The sequence below is a fragment of the Sciurus carolinensis genome, chromosome 13, assembly GCF_902686445.1.
Source record: "Sciurus carolinensis chromosome 13, mSciCar1.2, whole genome shotgun sequence".
Lineage (NCBI taxonomy): Eukaryota > Metazoa > Chordata > Mammalia > Rodentia > Sciuridae > Sciurus > Sciurus carolinensis.
Genome location: NC_062225.1, coordinates 22,045,531 through 22,069,643, shown reverse-complemented (window position 1 = coordinate 22,069,643; position 24,113 = coordinate 22,045,531). Strand labels below are relative to the sequence as shown.

The following is a 24,113-nucleotide window of genomic DNA, read 5'->3' as shown; positions in this document are numbered from 1 at the left end:
GTCCTGGACTTATCATAAACAGGGACATGACTCATCTCCCTGTCTTGTCCTCCAGAAGCCTCTTTTTTTTTTTTTTTTTGGTACCAGGGATTGAACCCAGGAGTACTTAACCACTGAGTCACATCCCCAGTCCTTTTTTGTATTTTTAAATTTAGAGTCAGGGTCTTGCTGAGTTGCTTAAGGCATTGCTAAATTGATGAGGCTGGCTTTGAACCCAAGACCCTCCTGCCTCAGCCTCCTGAGCCGCTGGGGTTACAGGCATGCACTACCGTGCCGACCAGCCGCATCTTTCTTATACCCTGTCTCCACCATCTTGGCAACCCTGAACTTCTAACACCTATGTGATGTAAACTCCTGAATCTTTTTCTCTAGTCCACATTTCTTATATGTCCAATTGTCTATTGGACATCTCCATACTAATGTCCCTCTGAACATTTACAAAAAGACATCCATTATTTAATTTTCTCCCACCCCTGCCCCTGCTGCAATACTGGGGATTGAACCCTGGGCCTTGCTAGGCAAGCTTTCTACCACAGAGCTACATCCCTCGTCAATTTAAAAATTTTATTTTGAGACAGTGTTACTGAAAGCTCGGTCCTTGTCCCTAGTGCCAATTCAGTAATGAGGACACGGTTTTATGAAAAAGAGAAAAAAAGTTTCTTTGCTTTGCTAGCAAAGGAAAAACACAGAGGACTCTTTCCTGTCCCAGAGGCTGTGATTCTGCCCATCAGGGAGAACAGGGCGTTTTTAAAGAGGTGATTCAAAGACTACATTCTACCCATTCTCTGTTGGAGTTGTAATTCACTTGTTAATGTGGGAGATAGTCATTTCTGAGATCTTCTGGTACCATCCCCAAAATCTGTATGACTTCGTTCCTGTGGTGGGTGTGTGCTCAAGGACAGATAACTCTGCCTAGGATGGGGAAGAAAAGGTAATCCTGTTTCCCCTAAGATTAGAGAGCAGGAGGGAGAGAGGAAGAGAAAGAAACATGCCCGTTTAAAAATAACTCACAGAGTCAGGGCAACGAGAGCTACATTCAAAGCATAAAGTGAACCACTGTTACAAGGGTCTCATTAAATTGCCCAAGCTGGCCTCCTGTCTCAGCCTCCTGAGTATCTGGGGTGATATAGGCTTATGCTACCATGCCTGGCATGGAACCCATTTCTTTACTTTTTTTCTTTCTCCCTCCCTTCCTAACTTCCTCCTCCTCCCCCTTCTTCCCCTCCTCCTCCTCCCCCTCCTTCTTCTTCTTCTTTTTTTTTTTTATACTGGAGATCGAACCTAGGGGTGTTCTATCTCTGAGTTATACCCCCAGTCCTTTTGAGACAGGGTCCTAGGGGTGTTCTATCTCTGAGTTATACCCCCAGTCCTTTTGAGACAGGGTCTTCCTAAGTTACTTAGGGCCTCATTAAATTGCTAAGGCTGGCCTCAAACTTGCAATGTTCTTGTTTCAGTCTCCCAAATTGCTGGGATTACAGGCATGTGCCACCAACACTCAGCCAGTAATTTTTTCCCTATCACATTTCTTTCTCCTTGGCGGGACCTAGTAATGCATCTGTAATCCCAGCCACCTGGGAGACTAAGGCCCAAGGATTACAAGTACGAAGCCAGCCTCAGCAAGTTAGTAAGACCCTGTCTCAAAAAATAATCAAAAGGGCCAGGGATGTAACTTAGTGGCAAAGAACCCCTGCATTCAATTCCCAGAATCCTGGAAAAAAAAGATATTATATTGAAAAAAATCTCACTTATAACAGTAAACATGAATAAGAAATATGTAGCAATAAACTTAACCAGTAATGTTAAGATTTATTAGAATAAAACCATCTGGAAACATAGAGAACCTTTAAAAAAATGAAAGAAATACTATGTACCTAGATGAGAAAATCTAATGAATTTAAATTTTTAATTTATTTATTTTTGAGATACTTTGATGCAATACGTTTAGCCAAAAGTTTAAAATGAGAGAAAATAGTCAAATTTTTTTTTTAAAGTTTAAAGCCTGCACCTCCAGTTATAGTCACTTAGCATATAAAAGCAATAACCAAGCAGTATGGCGATGGTCCAAGATGGCAGGTATATGAATAGAACAGAAAGGCAAATATCAAATAAAAAAGGTATTATTTAATTAGACATGTCATGCATCAGTAGGGAAAAGTATGGATTGGTCTAGGGTGTGACAAAAAGCTTTCTTTTGATGCCAAATTTCACAGGTAGGAGGTAGCCACCTGAAATTCTAGGAGGGCTGTTCTAGGTTTAGCCAGGAGTTCTGCATTTGATTAGAAATGTCTTTCAGAGGCCCTGGATGGGGAGACTGACTTCACTGGGGCCACATATTTGAAATTCATGGATTATTCATGAAAATCACTGAGATGACAAGCCAGCAACTTTTGGTGGCTGGGATCATTAGCTCTTCTCATCATATATCCCCAAATATGGATGGATTCTATTTTAATATTAAATAAACGGAAACATAAAATGTTAGAGGAATAAAAGAGGAAATTGAAACACAAAACAGAAAGTGTTGTGGTTAGGGAAGGACTTCCCAAGTTTGTGACATTCAAGACAGAAACCATAGTTAAAGATTGACAGATTAGCTACCTAATCATTAGCAACTTCTGCAAAGCAGAAGTTAAAAGGAAACTGACAAATTAAGAAAAAAGATGCAGGACATGTGATGAAGGGCTAATATTTCAACAGTCAATAAGTTCCTCAATTAATGAGAAAATGATCAACACCCTGACAGAAAAAGGTAAAAAAGGTGAGAAACAGGTGATTCATTAAGGACGAAATGCAAACCACTGAGAAACATGGAATATATACATATACATAAATATATATATATATATACACACTATATATATATATATACTATATATATAATTTTTTTAACCTACCAGTAATCTAAGGAATGAATATGAAAACAATGCTGTGCCTCTTTTTTTTTTAAATCGAACTACTAGACTAGCCAAGAAAAATCTCAAGCATGGCTAAGAAAATGGGAAATAAACTTGAAATGGAGAAAAGCCCAGTTAATGGGACATACTACCTTAGACACAAAATACACTTTGTAACTTTTTAAATTTTTTTCGTGAGCAGTCAAGCAGTGGAAGGTAGCATTTACTAGAGAGATCTGCAGAAAGTTGTGAAAGAAGATCTCCGTCGCTAAGCCACGATGCTATAAATTTGTGGTTAGCAAGAATATCCTGTAAGACTGTTTAAATTTCTGTTTCTTATTCTAAAAGGTCTTGTCTTAAGATATAGGTCACGAGGCTTAGGCTCTTTCCCCTAATAAAACTTTCAGTTTTTGTTTTGTATTTTCAATCCCTGGGGATTGAACACAGGGCCTCTCATGCTAGAGAAGCGCTCTTCCACTGAGCTTCAGTCCCAGTATTTCTTAAAGTTCATTTTCAGACAGGGTCTCCATAAATTGCTCACACTGGCCTTAACTTTTCATCCTTCCAAGAGGCTTGAATTACAAGTGCATGCCGCTGGTCAAGCTTTAACTTCTTAGATACCCAAATCCCTTGCTACAATTGTGGGGTATCAACTGGCTCCATCTCAGGGTACAGTGAGACAGCCCCCTGCTGGGCACCACTGTGTTGGCCTGAGGCCAGGAGGCCCACCCAACTGGGCCATCTCAGCCACTGTGAGAAACAGGGGACCCACGGGTCTCCAGCCTTCCAATCAAGTGAGACCCACCTTATCACACATACACGTGCAAACAATAAACCACATACACGTGCAAACAATAAACTGTGTGAGTTCTGGGTGGGAAGAGGCTTTCTCTCCAAGGGCATTTGGTGGGAGGTATCTTGTTTTGGTGTCATCAAAGATCATCTTTCATTGTGACTCAAATGTGATTTTACTTTCACTGTGACATACCCAAATAATCAGCAAATTAAAACTGGGAGGTTTCACTATAATAAATAAAAGTGCAGATCAGGCATCTCCTGATATCTTTTTTGGCCAAACAGGCACATTTACACACTACGGGTGGGAAAGTAAATTGGAGGACAATTTATTTGACTTTGGATAAGATAGAGAAAAGGAAGAAGTCATTAAAAATGGTGATAGATTTGCCTATTTGAAAATAATAATTTAAAGCCAGGCATGGTGGTACACACCTATAATCCCAGCGATGTAGGAGGCTGAGGCAGGAGTATCACAAATTTGAAATCACAGCCTTGGCAATTTAGCAAGGCTCTGTCTCAAAAAAAAAAAAAAAAAAAAAGCCAAACTTGGTGTAATCTCAATGCCTTGGGAGGTTGAGGAGGCAGAAGGATCACAAGTTCAAAGCCAACCTCAGCAATTTAGCAAGGCCCTAAGCAATTTAGCAAAGCCTTATGCAACTTAGTGAGACCCCGTTTCAAAATTAAAAGAATTGGGCTGAGGTTGTAGCTCAGTGGTAGGGCACTTGCCTACCACGTGTGAAGCACTGGGTTTGACCTGGGCACCACACATAAATAAATAAAATGGGGCTGGGGAGATAGCTCAGCTGGTAGAGTGCTTGCCTCGCACAAGGCCCTGAGTTCGATCCCCAGTACCGCAAATAAATAAATAAATAAATAAAATGAAAGTATTGTGTCCATCTGCAACTAAAAAAAAAAAAAAAAAAAAAAGTGTAGAGGAGAATGAGGTAAAGTGCTCCTGGGTTCAATCCCTAGTCTAAAAAAATTAAAAACTTCTTGTACTAGCTCAGTAGAGCACTTACCTAGCAAGCCCAAGGCCCTGGGTTCAATTCTTAGCACCACACACACCCCACACCATACACACACAGGTGGGTTTACAACCAGTCAGATAAAGATGCCCACTCAAGGAAGAAAATATGTAAAGGATATAAAGAGGCAACTCCTTAAAGAAAATACATAAATGTGAAACCCATGAAAAAAGCTTCAACATAATCTGGAATTAGAGAAGCCAAGTTAAAATTATGAGAAATTCTGCTTTTTGCTTAATGAAGTAGCAAAGGTTTTTTTAAAAAAAAGTGTTGCCCAGTGTTGGTGAAGATATGGGAAAAAAGGGCACAATGGTAGTCTACTTTAGAAGAATTTTTCTGTAAAGTGGCACTTCTCAGAGTGGTTAGGGGCTCCAGGACTCCCTGAGATACTTCCAGGGTTCTAAGAAGTCAAAACGAGAATGCTAAGATTTATTTGCCTTTTTTGTTCTCACTTGTTCCCTGGTGTAGAGTGCAATGTTCCAGCAACTGAGTGATTTGTGATACCATAACAGACTGATGCAGAAACAGACATGAGACTCCAGTGTATTCTATTGCCAGACACTAAAGAGAGTTTGCAAAGCTAGGTGTGGTGGTGCCTACCTATGATCCCAGAGACTCTGGAAGCAGAAGCAGGAGGATTGAGAGTTCAAAGCCCGTCTCAGCAGTTTAGCAAGGCCCTAGGCAACTCAGTGAGACTCTGTCTCAAAATATAAATGACTGGGCTGGGGATATAGCTCAGTTTGTAGAGTGCTTGCCTGCAAAGCACAAATCCCTGGGTTCAATCCCTAGCATTGCCAAAAAAAAAAAAAAAAAAAAGAGATTGGTGATGTGGCTCAGTGATTCAGTGATTAAGCACCCCTGGGTTCAGTCCCCAATATATATATATGTATAAAAGTTGCCAAAATGTAAAACAATACCCCTTTTCTCACTACATATTTTTTGTTTTGGAAAATTGTTGTTTTAATAAATATATATCACTTACGCCAGGCACAATGGCAAATGTCTATAATCAGACTTGGGAAGCGGAGGCAGGAGGATTGCTAATTCAAGGTCAGTCTCAGTAATTTAGCAAGACTTTCAGCAATTTAGAGACCCTGTCTAAAAATAAAAAATAAAAAGGGTCGGGGAATGTAGCTCAGTGGTAAAGCATCCCTGGGTTCAGTACTCAGTACCAATACCAAAACCAAAACAAAACAAACACTTATGTGAGCATCTAATGGGTTTACTATAGCTGTTTAAAAATGAAACTGGCAACAGTGGCACATACCTATAATCCCAGCAATTTGGGAGGCTGAGGCAGGAGGATTGAGAGTTCAAGGCCAGCCTGCACAACATAGCAAGACCCTGTCTCAAAATAAAAACGGGCAGAGGGTATGCTCAGTGGTCAAGTGTCCCTGGGTTCAATCCCCATACTACAATTAAAAAAAAAAAAAAGGATTGGAGATGTAGCACCGTGGAAGAGCCCTTGCTTAAAGTCAGGTTGTGGGTTTGATTTCCAGTACCACATACACAAAAAAAGTACTGATATATGCTACAACATGGATGAATCTTTAAAATATGCTAACTGAAAGAAGTCAGAGGCAAAAGGCCACTTACCGTATAATTCTATCTGCATAAAATGTCCAGAAGAAGCAAACACATAGAGACCTAAGGTAGATTAGTCCTTGCCAAGGATAGAGGACTGGGGACTGGGGCGAGGGAGGGAATGAATGATAACAGCTATGGGGGATGAAAACAATGTATGATATAATGAGTGGTGATGACTGATACCATTTGTGAATACATTAAAAATCACTAAATTGTACATTTTAAAGTGGCCAAGGGCCAGACCTGGTGGTGCCCATTTGTAATCCCAGCAACTCCTGAAGTTGAGGCCAGAGGATCACAAGTTGAAAGCCAACCTTAGCAATTTAGGGAGGCTCTAAGCAACTTAGCCAGACCCTGTCTCTGGGAATATGGCTCAGTGGGTAAGACCCCCTGGGTTAATCCCTGGAACCAAAAAACAAACAAACAAATAAATAAAAATTTTAAGAAATGCTGAATTTTGGGCATGGGAATGCAGCCCAGTGGTAGAGCATGGACTTAACATATAGAGGCCCTGGTTCCATCCCCAGCACCAAAAAATTAAAAAGAAATACATGATGAAAAGTAAATAACATGGGGAATTTTGTTTATTAGGTACTGGGGATTGAAGTCGGGGGTTCTTTGCCATTGAGGTACATCCTCAGGTCTATTTTTATTTTGAAATGGGTTTTCACTAAGTTGCTGAGGGTCTCACTAAATTGCTGAGGCTACCTCAGCTCAGTCACTGGGATTATAGGTGTGTGCCACGGTGCCCACTTAGTTTTTATTTTTTAATTTTATTTTTTAAAAATATTTTTTAGTTGTATATGGACACAACACCTTTATTTATTTATTTTTACATGGTGCTGGGATGGAATCCAGTGTCTTACACATGATAGGTAAGCGTGCTATCATTGAGCCACAATTCCAGCCCTAGTTTTTATTTTTTATAAAATTTTATTTATTTTAAATTTATTTATTTTTAAAAATATTTTCTGAGTTGTTAGTGGACCTTTATTTTCTTTATTTATTTATATGCAGTGCTGAGAATTAAACCCAGGGCCTCACGCATGCTAAGGCAAGCACTCTACCACTGAGTCACAACCCAGCCCTTAAATTTATTTTATTTTATTTATTTTGTAGTACTGAGGACTAAACTCAGGACTTCACACATGCTAGGCAAGCACTCTATCACTGGGTTACATCCCATCCCCCAATTGTGAATTTTATAGGATATGAATATGTTGATTTGATGAGAAGAAAAAATGGCATATAAGTTAGGGTGTGGAGTATGATTTCCTTTTTTAAAAAAACAATGTGTGTACGTATAAAACAAAGAATAGAAAATGTTAACAATAGCAACAGGATCCTCATACGTACTACATATTCACATATAATTCATAAAACATGTCTTGGGCTGGGGAGATAGCTCAGCTGGTAGAGTGCTCGCCTCACCAGCACAAGGCCCTGAGTTCGATCCCCAGTATCACAAAAAACAAAACAAAACAAACAAAAAAAAAACCACACGTCTTGCTTTCTTAGCAAAATAAAACATGCCGGGCATGTTGGTGTATGCCTGTAATCCCAGTTATTGGGGAGGTCAAGGCAGGAGCATAATACTCAAGGTCATTTAGTGACCTTGTCTCAAAACAAAACAAAAAAATAAACACTGGGAATGCAGCTCAGTGGTAGAGTGCTTGCCTGGCACGTGTGAGGCCCCAGGTTCCATCCCTAGTATGAGGTGAGAGAGGGGACTTCTCCTGCCTGGGACCCTGAACTCAGGGAGTTTATTCATGTGAATGCTTGAGGTGGTGCTTTGCATATGGTAAGCATTTGATACTTGTTAGTCATTACAGGAGGTATTGCTTAGGGTGGCTCAGGTTTCAGGTGAGGAAATGGTCACAACAGACCTTATTAAAGTCCCATCAGAAGTCAGTTGGAGAAGGTTCTTGTAAGAGCCCATTGAGCAAGTTCAGAAAATGCTTTTGAACAGAAGATGAACTAAAAAATGAAGACATGCCAGGAGTGGTGGCACACACCTATAATCCCAGAGGCTCAGGAGGCTGAAGCAGGAGGATCATGAGAATAAGGCCAGCCTCAGAAATTTAGGAAGACCCTAAGCAACTCAGCAAGACCCTGTCTCTAAATAAAGCATTAAAAAGAAGAAGAAGAAAAGAAGAGAAAAGAAAAAAGGGCTAGGGATGTGGCTTGGTGGTTAAGTGCCCTGGGTTCAATCCCTGGTACCACACACACACAAAAAAAGACACGGGTTTCATCCACATCCACACTGAGGCAGGGTTAAGAAAGAGCACTCATTTCACTGTGATCCAGCTACTCAGAGAGTAACCAGTCCAGTATCATTCACCACCTGAGTGACTGATGGGCAATGTATTTGGTGCCACTGAAGTATCATTGCCTCAGCTCTCCATCAAGGCCTGCTCAACCTGGTGGCCAATACCCAGAGGCATAATTGATACTGGGAAGAAAAAGAGGGGCCTGCAGTTACCCTATCCTTACTTTAGTGGACACAAAGCCTGGGGGTCGACCAGGAAGCTAGGGCATAAGAGCAGGGGAACGAAAGGGAAGAGGGCCAGGGTCTGCTTTGGGGACCACCTTTGCATGTCTAACCTTCCTTGCCATGCCCCTTTTCTCCATCCCTTCTATATCTTCCCCTCTTCCCCACAAAGCCTAAAGTGACAGGCATGACCAGCGATGAGCAAATCTTCCTGGAGTTCCTTCCTTTCTCCTTCCTCCTCAGCCAAGCACCCATGAATAGTTGCTCAAAATGCCAAGCTGAGGCTGGTTGCTGCCAATTTTTTGTTAGTTTCCGCTTTTCTCTCTTGAGTGTTTCTAGAAGGCCTGGGTGTCAGAAGTCAGCCCTGTGGCAGAAAGCAGAAGCAGGAATGGGTGCCTCAAAGACAGCAGTATTCCCAAGGCAGCAAGAGGCTATGTCTTCTCAGATGGAGAACTGAGCTTCAGAGATGGGGAGCAACTTGTCCCAGATCACCCAGTGAGTCCATGCCAGAACCTGGACCAGAACTCAGGCCTCCCAGTCCTCCAGGTATGATTTTCCTTGCAGAATGTTGACACTCAAAAGCAGGAACTCTGGAGGCACATGCCTATAATCCCAGTAATTTAGGGAGACCCTATCTCAAAATAAAAAATAAAAAGGGCTGAGAATATAGCTCAGTGGTAAAGTTCCCAGTGCAAAAACAAAACAAAACAAAAACAAAGATACAGGAGCCCAAGAACCTTAGTCCCCTAGGCAGGGATGAAAGAGCCCAGTCGGGGTCAGGAAGAAGAAACAATCATGTCCCCAGGCAAGGATGCCCAAACAGAATGTCTTGGGGGGGAACTGCAAGTTGTTGGGTGTGGAGGGTGGAGCTAGAGAGCACTGGTTGGTACAGCCCCAGTGCAGTTGGTGGGAAACAACCTGAGGGCTGTCTAAGCCCTGCTAAAATGTTTGGACTTTCTTTTTAGGCATGCATGGAGAGTGGAGATGAGGCTTAATTTAAGCAGGGGAGTGATGTCAGTCAGATTTGAATTTTTAGAAAGGCCCCTCCTGTGGCCAGGCAAAGTGACCAGAAAACCTGGTAGTGGGAGGCTTCTCCTGCCACAGTTGCTTATTCACACATCTGCTGTGGCAGACCCAGGGGTGTTGGATAGTATGTAGTGCACCACTCAGGGTCACCAAGAGTGGCTGGGGGTGAGGTAGGATCAACTCAAATCCCAAGCTCTTGGCAAACACTGCTTAGTTCTCAGGTCATGGAGAATAAGTATGTGCTGGAGGGGTGAACCCAAGTGTGGTGATTCACTGTCCAAAGTGCTAGCCTCGCAGAGCATATAGTGGTAGTGCTCAAATGTGCCTGTGTGTGATGCTGAGTGAGGCAAGCAAGGGAGGCGACTGGGGACTAGGGAAAGATCAGCCTTCTAAACACATGATACAACTCCTGTGGCTACCACACAACAGGTGTTTGTCAACCTGTTTGGGCTTCTTTATTGTGGCAGTGGCTGTGACCTCACAGTTGGTGGCAGGAATGGAGCTGTAACAAGAAACATAGCAACTGCAGAGGGGCCTCATCGATTTCCAGTCGTTAGTTAAGAAGCAGACATGCTCAAGCTGCCCCAAAGAGAAAGGACAAAGTGTGTGTGTGGGTGAGTTCTGAAATGCATGTCGCCTTAGGAAAGGGCACAGAATAAGTGAGTTAACTTCCAATAGTCCAGCTGCCTCGGCCTAAAAGCACTGAAGACTCTCTTCTACCTACCGTTCTGTCTTGTACCTTTAATATTCTGCTTCCTTTTGGTTCCTTATTATCTGACTTCAGTGAAGTTCTTTTCAAAAACAACAAATAAAAGAATCTTTTCCCTGATGCTCTCTCCTTCAAGTTCTGGTTCTATTTCTTTCCCTCCTTTGCACGAAGTATTTGAGTGGTCCACACTCCTTGGAGACAGGAGGCCCTCTCCTGCTGCAACCTGGCTTCCTTCCATTGCTCTTCTGAAATTCTACTCTCTGAGTGCACCCATTCCATTGAAATTGTCCTCCCCAGTATTCCTTGATCTCTAAAGTACCTGGGGGCAAAGGTAAAAAAAATTATTGAAATTTATATATATTTTTTTAATTACTGGAAATTGAACTCAGGGGTGCTATACCACTGAGCTACATTCCCACTCCTTTTTATTTTTTGAGATAGGGCCTCACTAAGTTGCTTAAGGCCTTGATAAGTTGTGAGGGTGGCCTTGAATTTGCGATCCTCCTACCTCAGTCTCCTGAGTCACTGGGATTATAGACATGAACCACAATGCCTGACTTGAAATTTAAAATTTTATTTATTAATTGATAGATTGCAGGGGATAGAACCCAGGGTCTGACATATGCTAGGTAAGCACTCAACCTCTGAGCTACACCCCAGGCCTTTAATTTTTTTAATCTGCTAACTTTTATTTATTTATTTATTGTAAACAAATGGGATACATGTTGTTTCTCTGTACGTGGAGTAAAGGCATACCATTTGTGTAATCATAAATTTACAAAGGGTAATGTTGGTTGATTCATTCTGTTATTTTTCCCTTCCCCCCCACCCCTCCCACCTCTCTTTTCCCTCTATGCAGTCCTTCCTTCCTCCATTCTTGCCCCACTTCCTAACCCTATCTGCTAACTTTTAAATTTTTGTGTTTTATCATACGAATAGTTCTTAGAATTCTGCTTGTATATAGCTTATAAATAAGCAGAGATGATTAATGTACAAGCCATTTACAAATATGTAATAAGGGTATGTGTTAAAGACTTATTGGAGACACAAACTTTAAGAAAATGTTTTGGCATCTCCACCAGTTTTCAGGATAAAGCTTGAATGCTTTATTATGACAGTGAAGACTGTCGAGAATTCAGCTTCAAATGACGGCTGCTTCTGGGGCTGGGGCTGTAGCTCAGTGGTAGAGTGCTTGTTGCGCATTTGTGGGGCACTGGATTCGATCCTCAGAACCACATAAAATTAAATAAATAATTCTGTCCACATAAAACTAAAAATTAAAAAAATAATGGCTGCTTCTCTCTCTTCCTCCCTTTACCATTTATCCATGCTTAGGTATCTTCCCAATGTATACCATCATGTTTAAGTTCAAAGTAATTTACCCATGGTAGATATTCAATCAAATCTACTAACCATCTCTTTTTTTATATATTTCTTTTAGGTGTTGATGGACCTTTATTTTATTCTTTTTTTTATATGTGGTGCTGAGAATCGTACCCAGTGCCTCACATGTGCAAGGTAAGTGCTCTACCACTGTGCCACAACCTCAGCCCTGTTAACCACCTCTTTAAAATTAGTATCACTCCATCAATCTTGAAACTTTCCTCCTTGACAACTTCTCAAGGGCATTATCCTGGTTTCTCTCCTGCTGTTCCAACTGTTCCTTCTGTCTTCCTCATTGGCTGCTTCTTCCATGTTCGTTCTACTTTTTTAGTGTGTATGTGTGGTTCTTGAGTGCTCTATCACTACCGAGCTACATTCCCAGCTCTACAAATATTGTTTGAGCCTCCACTAGCACAGTGACAGGTATAAGATACAGCAATGAAGAAGACAACTAGGTTCCTCATCCCCAGGTGATAAACCAAAACTCATCTCCAGCCCTTTTTCCTTATTTGTCTCATGTAGCTCTGGCTACCTTTTCAGTTTGCCTTCCATTTCTAGTCATTTACTGGTCAAATATTTTGCACAGTATATGCTTCTATCACCATGCCTAGATTTATTGTTCCTCATTATGTCTCTGATCTCCAAACCTGATTTCTCTTGCTTTGATTGGCTCCCCAACCCCAGAACACCCAGAGGTGTTCTGAGTTACATCCCAGCTCTTTTGAGACGAAGTCTAAATTGCCCAGACTAGCCTCAACCTTGTGAGCCTCCTGCTTCAATCTCGGATTACAGGCCTACAGCACTGCTTCCATTGGCCTTTTTGTGTTCCTGTTGATTCCACTTTCCAGCCTGTGTTAGAATCTGCTTCAGGTAGTTTTCTAACTGCTACTCCTGCCTTTTGTCTCTTCAAGGAGCAATTTATCATGTGTCTTATTGCCCAAATTATTTTTTACAAATTATTGCCAGCTTTGTCCTAATAAGGGCTACCTATGGTAAGGAGTAGAGGTTGAGCCCTGTTTTCAATAGGGCATTCAAACCACTTCACCTAGCAAGCTTCAGAGACTATTTGGCTTGGTGTCTCAGGGTTTGAGTTTATTATCCACTTGCCCTGATTAGTGCTCATTGTTTCCAGAAGGTAATGAACAGGCTTCCAGGCCTTCACTATTCCCCCTATCCCCTTGTGTTTTGTCCTCTCCACCAAGTTCTTCTCTAGCTCAACATTTAATATGTTACTTTGTTTCCTACCTTTAAATTAGTTGTCTTCTGTGCTCAGATACTCCTGCCCCCAAAAATAGGTCTTTGGTTTTTGTAACCCCTTGATCTAAATGATATATATATTTTTGGTACTGGGGATTGGACTCAGGGGCACTTAACCACATCCCCAGAACTTTTTCTTTGTATTTTACTTAGAGACAGGGTCTCACTTGAGTTACGAAGGCCCTTACTACTTGAACTTCTGCCTCAGCCTCCTGAACCACAGGGATTACAGGTCTGTGCCACCACACCTACCCTAAGCAATATCTAGCTTTACATAATATTCTTTTTATTTTCTCAAGCCTAGGAGGTATATACTTTTAACACCATCTTATAAAGTAATTTGCCCCAAAGTCAGCAAGTGGCAGAATGTATGAAAACAGGTCTAACACCAGAATTTGGGCTCCTTTTCGGCAACTGCCTGCCTGACCTCCACAGTGGATGTGAAGTATATGGCAATCTTACCTCTAGGGACTCTCAAAACCAGGGCTGTACCTCAGGAAGTTGTCCTGTAGAGAAGCTTCAACAAATATTATGGGTAATACTTCCCTTTCACAGGAATTTCTTTGCTAGTAGTGATCTCATGTAGTGCCTGGGGCTTGCATTACCTACTTTGGTACCTAATTGTCTTATTTTTAGTTTTGCCATTGCCTTGTTGAGAATTTTTCTTCTTTCATCAGGTTCATCCTAGCCCCATTAACTGATGTGGACGTGGGTCAGCTAGACCTTCACAGAACTTCCCTCATCCGGCGAAGAGAAAGTGATACTCAACTCAAAACACTTTTGGGGTGTTAAAAAATGCAGTTCTCTGGTTCATTTGGGGCAAGATCTAGGAATTTGTATTAATACCCTGGTCATCCTTAGGCTGTGATCAATGGGTCAGTCTAAATTCCTGCCAGTAAGGACTGCCTCATTTAGGCAGGATTATTTCCTGGTGTAGTGATTCTCTGAACATTGCACATAGCTGAAAAATTGGGAACTGGGCCTCTTTTGTTTCTGGATACCTCACTTGACAGGTGTAACAACATCCTCAGACAGGATTGCCACAGGTGCATACTGTCTGCATAGCTGCTTCTTCCTGCCCCCCCCCCCCCGCCCCAGCTGTCCAACCAAGACCCCTCTCCCCACCGCCACCTCGCAGCTGTTGCCCTCCTCCCACCCTTGCCCCTCCCCCATCCCTTCTCCACCCAGGCTCCTCCCACCTCGGAATATTTTATTGTTCCTGGCCAAGTTTTTCCTGTGGGGTGGGGGTAGAGGGGGCTGGTTAGATGAAGAGGATGCTCTCCATTCATCAGGTCCTACTGAATGGGCACTTTTTCCACCTGAGAAAACCTTATGTTTTCTATCAGAGAAATGGGCAGAGGCCACTCTCTGGAACTTGGTTGGAGGGATGTCACTCCTGGGGAGAGCCCCTCCATCTCCGTAAACAGCCCAAAGCAGGCCCAACCTGCTGAGCTCCTTTGTTGAGGCAGGGGGAATGGAATCTTACCGATAAGGTGAGAAGAGCTTGAAAGAACACCGAGGACGGGCCCACCCTTCTCCCTCTGCCCTCCAAACACCTAATGCTAAAGCGGGAAGAAAAAAAAGCACCAACAAAGAGTTTAAGATAGCAATTCCCAGCTTTTTCAAATATGAAGCATTTTTTAACCAATCCATTTTTAATTCTTAAATTCTTGACATTACAGAACTAAACTGAAATTTATTAACATTCCACTCTTACATTTCTTATCGACAAACAGAAATAAAATCCATGAGCCAAAAAACCCAAAACAAAACTAAAAACAGGGAAAAGCTTATAAAACTAAATATGGATTCCAGCATTAACAGCTGAACAGAGAATGTGATTTTTAAATTCTTAGCGGATGATAAAGTGTAGAAACTGAACACTTACAAATTATTTAAAACCTGGAATCACTGACCAGAAATTACACAGTTGGATCATGGGAAAACAGCAGAAGGGGGTTATGAGTGATCCTACACTGTTCTAGCTGCACCCCATGCCCTTCTCAGAGGAAAGCCTGGCATTGATTAGATATTGGGCCAGACTAATACTGGCAGCAGAGCCAGTGATAGTAACCTGCCTACCAGACGAGCCTTCCACTGGATTGGCAATTTTGATCTGGGCCCCGGACATCTGGCGGATCTCATTGATGTTGGCGCCTTGGCGCCCGATTATGCAGCCAATTAAGTTATTTGGAATGGTGAGTTCATGGGTAGTTTGAGTAGATGCATCCAAACTTGCCCAATAGCCTTTCACCTCTGGAGAGCTGGAGTCAATTCCGGCGAATCCGGTCCCGCCGTGCATCATGGCAAAGTGAGACTGTTGTCTTGCCACCTGGTTCAGCTTGGCCAGATCGAGCGGAGAAATGGTGTGTTGTCCTTGAATCGAGTAGGCATCTAGAGGTGGTCCCTCCAGGTCATGGGTGGCGTGAGGGTAGCCCGCAGCGTCGCTGCACCGATCTTGGCCGCCAGCGCAGATCACCGGAGAGCTGGCCGGCATGGGCTGGTACGGAATGGTCATGACTCTCCCTTGCGGAGACTGGGAGAGCGTCTCCAGCATGACCAGGCAGATCTGCTTGACACACTCGGTGACAGACTGCGGCACGCCAGCGATAGTGATGGCCCGCTCGGTGGAGTTGGGCAGCATATCCCCCGCCACCTGGACCTGGGCCCCGGTACTCTCGCGGATCTCTTTGATCTTACAGCCGCCTTTCCCAATCAGGGAGCCGCACTGGGTGGCCGGCACCACCAGCCGCAGGGTGACCGGGGGCCTGCTGGCCGCCGTGCTGTTGGTCATGGAGCTGTTGATATCTTCCTCCAGCTTGTCGATGATCATTGCGAAGGCCTTAAAGATGGCATTGGTGGGGCCGGTCAGAGTGATGATTCTCTCCGGACAATTCCCCTCCGAGATGTTGATCCGCGCGCCACTCTCCTCGCGGATCCTCTTAACCGACTCCCCTTTCTTCCCAATGATGCTTCCTACTTCCTTTCCGTGCATAAGAAGCCGAATGGTGAGAGTCACATTTAGTCCACTTTCAGTCACACCGGCATCCATGGCGAGCGGCGGGCGGCGTTCGGGGGAGTTGGGCTCGTTACGTGGTCAAGTCTTTGGTGGCTGGCGGGGGGGAGGGGAGGTGTAGGCCCAAAACTGCCGGCGCGAGGCGAGCGAGGGCCGCGGGAGCGAGCGGGAGCGGGCGGGAGGCCGCGGCGTCGTCGCAGGGGCGGGCGGCGGCGGCGGAGGGGGCGAGCGGGGCCGGGAGCGGCGGGCGGGCGGGTGGGCGAGGGCGCGGCGGTGGCGACTCCGGCGGCAGCCTCGGCGGTCTGGGCGGGGCGGGAAGCCCGCTTTCAACCCCGCGTACCCTCTGACCCCGGAAGTGCTTGCTGCGCAGGACCCCTTGAAAAAAATGAGGACCCGTTTTTTTTAGGTCACAAGATTGCGCCAACCCTCACGCGGTACTTAAAAAAAACACTTTCTGCACCGCAGTAGTGAAAATAATGCATACGATGGGCGGAAGGTCTGAGTCCGGCAGGGTTCTGAAGTGAACACGTGTTTTATTAACTCCAGCAGTACCGGCGGGTGGCTGAAAATATTAATGTTGTGCTTGGGTGACACATATCATTTTCCTGATAGACCAAAGGGGTTTGTACGCAGAGCGACACGGGCAGCCCCGACAGTCAGTGCAGGCGGCAGCCGGGACGCCGCGGGTTTAAAACGTGCGCGTGAGGTACCCAGACCGCATGCGCGAGGGTGTGGGGGAGACGGGAGGGGCAGCCGCCGTCTTCCGGGGGGGAGGGGCGGCGAGGTGCGGCCTGTGGGGCGGGTGCGCGCGCGAGCGGGCACGTGGGGCCCTTTCGTCCCCGGCGTCCCGGGCACCCCGCGCCAGCCCCCACCCCTGCCCCGGCCCCACGGAGGTGGCCGGTGAGCCGAAAGATCGAAACCCGACCCCCTGCCGCTGCCTGACGCAGTTGCACCTTTGTTTTTGCGAAGTGCTACTAACAGCCATGAAAAGAATGGCGTCCATTTACATAATGCTTTGTTTGCATCTTGCTGGTTTCTTTCGGTTGAAACCCGCAGAAACCCAATCTCCAGCTCTTTTGTCGTTTCTACCGTGGCAGTTTTGTATTTGAAACAATATGTGCTTTTGTGGAGATCTTATTTATTCAAAGGGTGCCGACTAGAATTGGAGGTTCTCTGCGGCATTTCCCGCGCGGCCTCCTCTCCGGTCTCGCTTTTCGGCCTTCTTCCCTCACGGCGGCTGCGCCGCGCCCCACTGTCGGGGCGGCCCCTGGTGACGCCCGCCATCTTGGGAGGCCTTTTTTTGCCGAGTTCTCGCTAGGAAATGTCGCTCGAGATGCTGGCATAGGAGTTGTGATTTCTGCCCCTTCCCTTTCCTCCATGGGCTAAGCCAAACCGAGGATGTCAGGCGTGCAAACCATACTTAATCCCTCAGTGAAAGCGGTCTAACGTGGCGCCCCCCCCACCGGCCGCCATGTTTTCTGAACACAAAATGGCGACACGTGGCCTGGATTCGTCGCTAAGGAGAAATTGGGGGCGCCCTGAAAGCTCTAGAACGCGCCTCCTCCTGTTCACGGGGACTTCCCTGCGACGCGAGTCCTTAAGACTCCTCCTGTAGGCTGGTCCGAAGCGTGGCGGAAGAAGTTTAATTCCCCCTCCTTTAATTTGAAACGAGAATGTGAATAATAGTAAAATGTAGGCACGATGTCGATCATCTCTTCTTTTAGATTTTCATAATGGATGGGCTTTACCAAGGGAAAATTTGAGTCCCCACCCCCACATCCCACCCCTCACCCCGTACCAAAACACTTAGAAACCATTGCTTTAAGGAATGAGATGGAAAATACTGCTTTCCAAGATATCCCTAGTATAGGTGGTTCTGTTGGGGAGACCAAAATATGATTTTATATACGTTCTTTTAAAAGAATACATCTATGAAGAGACCAGGATACTCTAGACTTTTCCATGGTCAGTGAGGCACAGCTTATTAGAATTTGTATTCTTGTTTTTGTCTAGAAGGGTCAGATCTTATGCTAGGCATTTTATTGCATACTATATTAATTTTTTTACCATAGTGTATGAAGTAGTGATCTCTCTTTCTCTCCTTTTAACAGAGGAAGACACTTAAACCCAGAGAAATGAGGTGATCAATTCAAGGTTCTACATTGTCGGGGATGGAATCCAGACCTTCTGATTTCCTTACTGGTGAGCATGTTTTCCAGTTTTTCTATAAATCAGGGTTTTAGAATTTAATTTATTATTTTTTTTGCTACCAGGGATTGATCCCAAAGGTGCTTTAACCACTGATACATCCCTAGACTTTTTTATTTTTTATTTTAAGATAGGATTTCGCCAGGTTGCTTACAGCCTCTGAGTTGCTGAGGCGCTGGCTTTGTGATCCTCCTGCCTCAGTGTCCCCACGTGTAGATGTGCTGACATTTGAAGGAACACTTCAGGTAACCCTTTGTTGTATAGTCAGCCTGTTTGTTTCTCCTTGGGGATTTCCAGTTTCTCCTGATGTGAGTGACAACTGTAGGGACTCAAATGCTGTTTTATGAGGTGTCTGGATAAGGAGAGAGAGGTGGAAGTGATTCAGTCCTTCTCAGAAACCCAGGTGTCTGTTAGTCTGGCCTTGTCTGGGACACATTTGAGTCTACCTGGCTCTGGGGGAGTGAACAATTCTTTGGATGACTCACTGGCTTCCTGCAGTTACTTGTGCTTGACTCCCACTTCACTACCCCTAGTCCCTATCCCTGTAAAAATGAGTTATTTCACTTTGGCACCAAGCCTCCATTTCTGTGCAAATATTGACAAAGCATGACATAGTGTTAGATAAATCATAGTCTGTGGACTCTTCAGTGTAACACATGGCTAAGGGTCCAGGCAACAGATACATGCCTAACAAGGACTGCATGGCTGTCAGAGATGAAGAAGGGCTTTTTGCTTTTAACTTACAATAAAGTGTATCAAACTTTCCAAAAGATTTTATATTGTTTTTTATTACTCTGCAAACCACTTTGATAGGTGCGTACCAGCAACAGTAACAATAATGGCACTAAGTGCTTAGTTATATACTAGGCCCTGTTCTCAGCCTTATTCTATGCTTTAACTCAGTGGCTATTAACATTATTAAAAGTAAGCTATTAGAAAGAAAATGAACTTTACATCATGTTTCAGACATTCACACATACACACACACACACATAACAGATTTTTTTTTTTTGTACTGGGAATTTAATCCAGGGCACTTTACCATTAAGCCACATCCCCTTTTAATTTTTTAAATTTTGAGACAGGGTCTCACTAAATTGCAGAGGACCTTGCTAAATTGCTGAGGCTGGGTTTGAACTTGGAATCCTGCCTCAAATTATCCTAACTGCTGGGATTATAGGTGTGTGTCCCTGTCTGCATTTATATAACAGATTTTTTTGCAAAACAGTACTTATTACTACTTGCAGTGTACTCTGGAAATTTCTGTTCATTTTTTTATATTCAAAGATAAAGGGGGTTGTTATAACTAAAATGATTCAAAACCTATTAGTAGGTTGTGACTGGAATACACATTTAATCCTCAGATGAGCTCATGAAATGGGTCGTGATACTATTTCCATTTTACAGAGGTACAGAGAGGTGAAGGAATTTGTCCAAATTCACATAAAGTAGTAAAGTATGGATATGAAAGTAGGCAATCTGAGTCCAGAGACGGTATACTTAACCATAAAGTAGATGTGGTCTTTGCAGAGGTCCTTGTAGGGAGACAGTAGGTTAAGGAATTAAAAATGCTAGTAATAGCTGGGTGTGGTGTTGTACATGCCTGTAATCCCAGTGACTTGGGAGGCAGAAGAATTGCAAATTCAAGACCAGCCTCAGCAATTTAAGGCCTTAAGCAATTTAGCAAGACATTGTCTCAAAAAATAAAAGGACTAGCGATGTGGTTCAGTGGTTAAGCACTCCTGGATTCAATCCCTAATACCAAAAAAAAAATGCTAGTAATGGTTCAAATCCGGATGCCTTCTCCAAAAATAACAACAAAAAATATTAGAGAATATTAAAAACTCAGGAGACAAAAGGACTAAATTGCATATAATCGTGGAGTATCCTATTTGAATGCATTCTGGTCCTCCAAATTTCCTTTTTTGTTTTCCCTAAAGAATTTTTTACCCATCAGGTAAAATTTTTTTCCCAAGATTGCCTGTTTTAAGTTTTTTTCTCCCTGAAATATTTCCTTGGTTTTGTCTTATCTGAGGATCTCTAGGACTCAACTGCAACTTCTCAGTGACTTCTCTCCTTCCCCCCAGAATCCTGTATCTCACCTTCAGTGGCCCAGGTTGTACTATTGATGAAATCCTACAGTGATGTCTTTTTGTTGATGATGTGCCTTGCAGACCACACGGTGCCATGGGTAAAGCTGTAACCTGGCAAAGGCGGCTCTGGATTTTGGAATCCAAGGCTCTGGGCCCTAGTCCCAGTTCTGCGACTGACTATCTGTGAAACTTCAACTTGTATATCTGGGTCTCAGTTTTCCCCACTGTAAAACGAAAAGATTAAATGATTGCTAAGCCATTTTTAAATTCTATCCAGGCAGTGATGGTATTTGGTGACTTTATTATCTCTTTGTGGTGGGGTAGGGTTGCACAGATATTTTACTCATTTTGGCAACTTCTCCACTCTCTTACTCAGATCTGCACTAATTTTCAAATTCCACACCACCCATTTTATGGATGAAGCCACTGAGATACGGAACAACGGATTGAATAGTCAGCATCCCACCCCTGGAACCTCACACATGACTCTTCTCTGACTCAAATGACCACAGGTTGGTTAAGGGGTTTTAACAAGACTGGGAAGGTGAATCAGGCTTAGACTTTGGAACCACAAGATTTATACTCTATTCAGAGCAACAGTTTTTGCTTCCTCTTATGTTATGTAGGTATGTTACATAAAACTTTTCAAAGTGATTTTATATCATCATAGACAACTTTGCCAAAAGTTATTATTGTGCCCAGTTTACTGAAGAGCCATCTTTGGATGAGAAGAGTGAAGTGATTTGCTCAAGATATACAGCTTGTTAAGACCTGAGCTAGATCTCTTGATTCCTCGTTGTGGATTATTCCTTTCTTTGGCTTCGGATGCCTGTGGCATAGATTTTTTTTTTTCCATACTAGGTCTTGAACCCAGGGGTGCTTAATCACTGAACAACATTTCCAGACCTTTTTATTATTTATTTTATGTGTTTTTTTTTTTCTTTCTCTTTTTATGTGGTGCTGAGGATCGAACCCAGTGCTTCACACAGACTAGGCGAGCACTCTACCACTGAGCCACAACCCCAGCCCCTATTATTTATTTTGAAACAGGGTCTTGCTAAGTTGCTTAGGGCCTCACTCAATTGCTGAGGCTGGCCTCAAACTTGAAATCCTCCTGCCTCAGTCTCCTGAATTGCTGGAATTATAGGTATGCGCCACTGTGCCTGGTTGTGGCACAGTGTTTTCACACTTGGGATAACTTTAAATTCAAAAAACCTACCAAATCAGTCTTTGTTTTTCTGTCCCAGAACATCCATTTCAATTACTAGTCTCCTGACTCTTGGTTTAAGATAAACTGTTCTCTTTTTGTTCTCTAATGTTTACATTTATAAGTTTGTGAAGGGTTGGGAGTGATTACTCAGTGACACTCCTAAATTCCCTGGGAGCAGAGACCACATTTCTTTTCTTTAATCTACCTGGTCCAGTAAGTATAGTATAGCTATTTACTATTTGCTCTACACACATGCAGCATTGTTTTTTAAAAACATGGCTTCATTTTTAAATTCCCCTTCAGAGCTTTTATTTAAAATAATAGTAAATTGGAAGGGCCTTTTATCTATTATAGGCTACTACAACCTAGAAATTTATCTATTTGTAACAATTTGGTGTCATGTGCTAGTTCCCCTACACTACGGTTAGGAGGTCACTCTTTGGTTGCCTGAGAAACATAAGGAGTATATTGGTGTAGTTTGCAGAAGTAACCCAAAGATACAGCAGTATCCTTGGTCTGAGTTCTCCCCATTAGACAAAGCAGTGCCCTTGGATATCCTGTGGTACCTCTGCCTGTAAAAAGGTGTGTAGAAGAGAAGACAGAGGAAAGTTAAAGGGAAAAATGAAAACTGAATGCAAATACAAAGTATAGAATGTGAGGATGGGTAAAAAGGGAAGAATGAAATACAGTATTGGTGGGAGAGAGGTGAAGAAAGCAGTTTAGAGGTTATTACTCCTGCTCCCTTCCTGTGTGCCAGTGCATAGCTGGTGGTTTGAGAAGCATAGACTGCTGTCTCCAAAGAAGAGCAGTGGAAATGATGACTCCTCTTGAGTTGGTTTTGGGTAGCATGCATTTCCATTTTTTTTTTTTTAAACTTCTACGTCCATTATGAGGTAGAGTAAATTTCTTTGCATTTGCTCTCAGCTGGGGATGGGATTGGATGCCAGTAACTTTAATATTAGCCTGAATTCAGTTGGTTTATCAGGGAAAATATATTAAAAAATTACTGAAACTTTTCTTGGTCAAATTTGATTATATGCATTCGTTCAACAAACCATTATTGATTGCTAAGGATAAACAAATGCATGAGATCCTGCCCTTGGCCTGAAAATGTTTGTGATCTAGATGAAGAGGCAGGTAACACAGGACAGTGTGTTAAGTGTTAGCGTATGAGTTAGCAAAGTATGCAGTGGGAGAAGAGAGGAGGGGCCTTAATTTAGCTTTGGAAGCAATTGGAGAAGGCTATCTAGATAAAAGTTGACATCCAGAGTCCCAAATATGAGGGAGAGGGCAGGAAAGGGTATTACAGGCAAAGGGAACAAAAGTTCAAAGGCAGAGAGAGCACAATCCATTCAGTAGTTATAGCCATTTATGAAGGATGTTTGCATTGTCCAATTTTTAGTGATTATTGTTCTGCTGCTGCTTCAGTAGTGTGGATTATTCTGACTCTACTGTGTTTGCCAGGGCAGACAAAGTTGAAGACCTTATTTTGGAGCAATACTTCTGTTTTAAAGTAAAGACATCAGAAATTGCATGCACGCGCACACGCACACACACACACACACACACACGCCCCCAGATCAGAAACTGCACTTCTGTCTAGGAATTCCAAGGAGAAAATGTAAATGAAGCCCAACCTTTGATTGGCAAATAACTGATAATCCAGTGTTCAGTAAAACAAAGAAGATACAGCAGAATGCAATAGTGCAGGCCTGTACTCCCAGCCAATTGTATGGTTGAGGCAGGAAGATTGCTTGATCCTAGAAGTTCAAGGTCAGCCTGGACAGCATAGCAATACCCCATCTCAGAAAAAGAAAAAGAAAGATGCAGTGTACAGTGTATCTCTTTGTCATCCAACTTTAGGATCTGATTGTGTTTTGCTTTGTTTTTAAGGACTGTGTGTGTGTTTATACTTAAGGTCTTACTCAGTTGGTTAGGATGTTTGAGTTACAGGGAAGGGAGAGGGGTTCAAGAATAATTGTGACTTTATGGCAGAACAAAAGCAAGGCATGGTCAGGAACTTTGTTTCAGGGAGACAGTTACTTCGTCTAGACAAAGTGTGTGTTCAACCTTATTCACTGTGTAAAGTCTTTTGTCAGATTAAGAGCACTGATTTTTGTTTTTGTATTTTTGAGACATGGATATGGTTTCATTAAACAGAAACCTTATGTGTATTCATTGAACAGTGCTGGGATTTTACCTGTATTAAACAAGAAAAAAAAAGGTATATGTGAAATAGGGTAGAAAGAATGTAGAAAGCAGCATGTAGATTTAGTGGTCCTTTCTCAGCCGTCTCCTTTCTTACCTCTCAGTAGCAGTTGCTGCACCCTTTTTGCACCCTGGCTTCAGTTGACTTCCAGGGTGCCACTCTTGGCTCTCTGCCTTCCTCCTTGGCTCCTCTTTTTCAACATTTTTT

The 24,113-nt window shown here is 43.2% G+C and overlaps 1 protein-coding gene and 1 long non-coding RNA gene across 5 annotated transcripts in view; one reads left to right on the top strand and one right to left on the bottom strand.

The window, feature by feature from the left end:
- Positions 1–14,804: 14,804 nt before the first annotated feature.
- Positions 14,805–16,436, bottom strand: Pcbp1 (poly(rC) binding protein 1). The gene has a single exon (XM_047522984.1). The coding sequence runs from the start codon at positions 16,220–16,222 to the stop codon at positions 15,152–15,154; it is 1,071 nt and encodes a 356-aa protein (XP_047378940.1). The 5' UTR covers positions 16,223–16,436; the 3' UTR covers positions 14,805–15,151.
- Positions 16,437–16,657: 221 nt separating this feature from the next.
- The window catches only part of LOC124963324 (uncharacterized), a 47,459-nt gene continuing 40,003 nt past the window's right edge, over positions 16,658–24,113 (top strand). Inside the window, exons 1-3 of one of the 4 annotated variants that reach the window (XR_007104705.1) lie at positions 16,658–16,892; positions 18,298–18,388; positions 20,864–20,999. This is a non-coding gene — a long non-coding RNA (uncharacterized LOC124963324). The other 3 variants (XR_007104703.1, XR_007104704.1, XR_007104706.1) reach the window with 3 other exon arrangements.

Coding starts and splice junctions, on each gene's coding strand:
- Pcbp1 (XM_047522984.1), bottom strand. CDS start 16,222: ATGGATGCCGGTGTGACTGAAAGTGGACTAAATGTGACTCTCACCATT.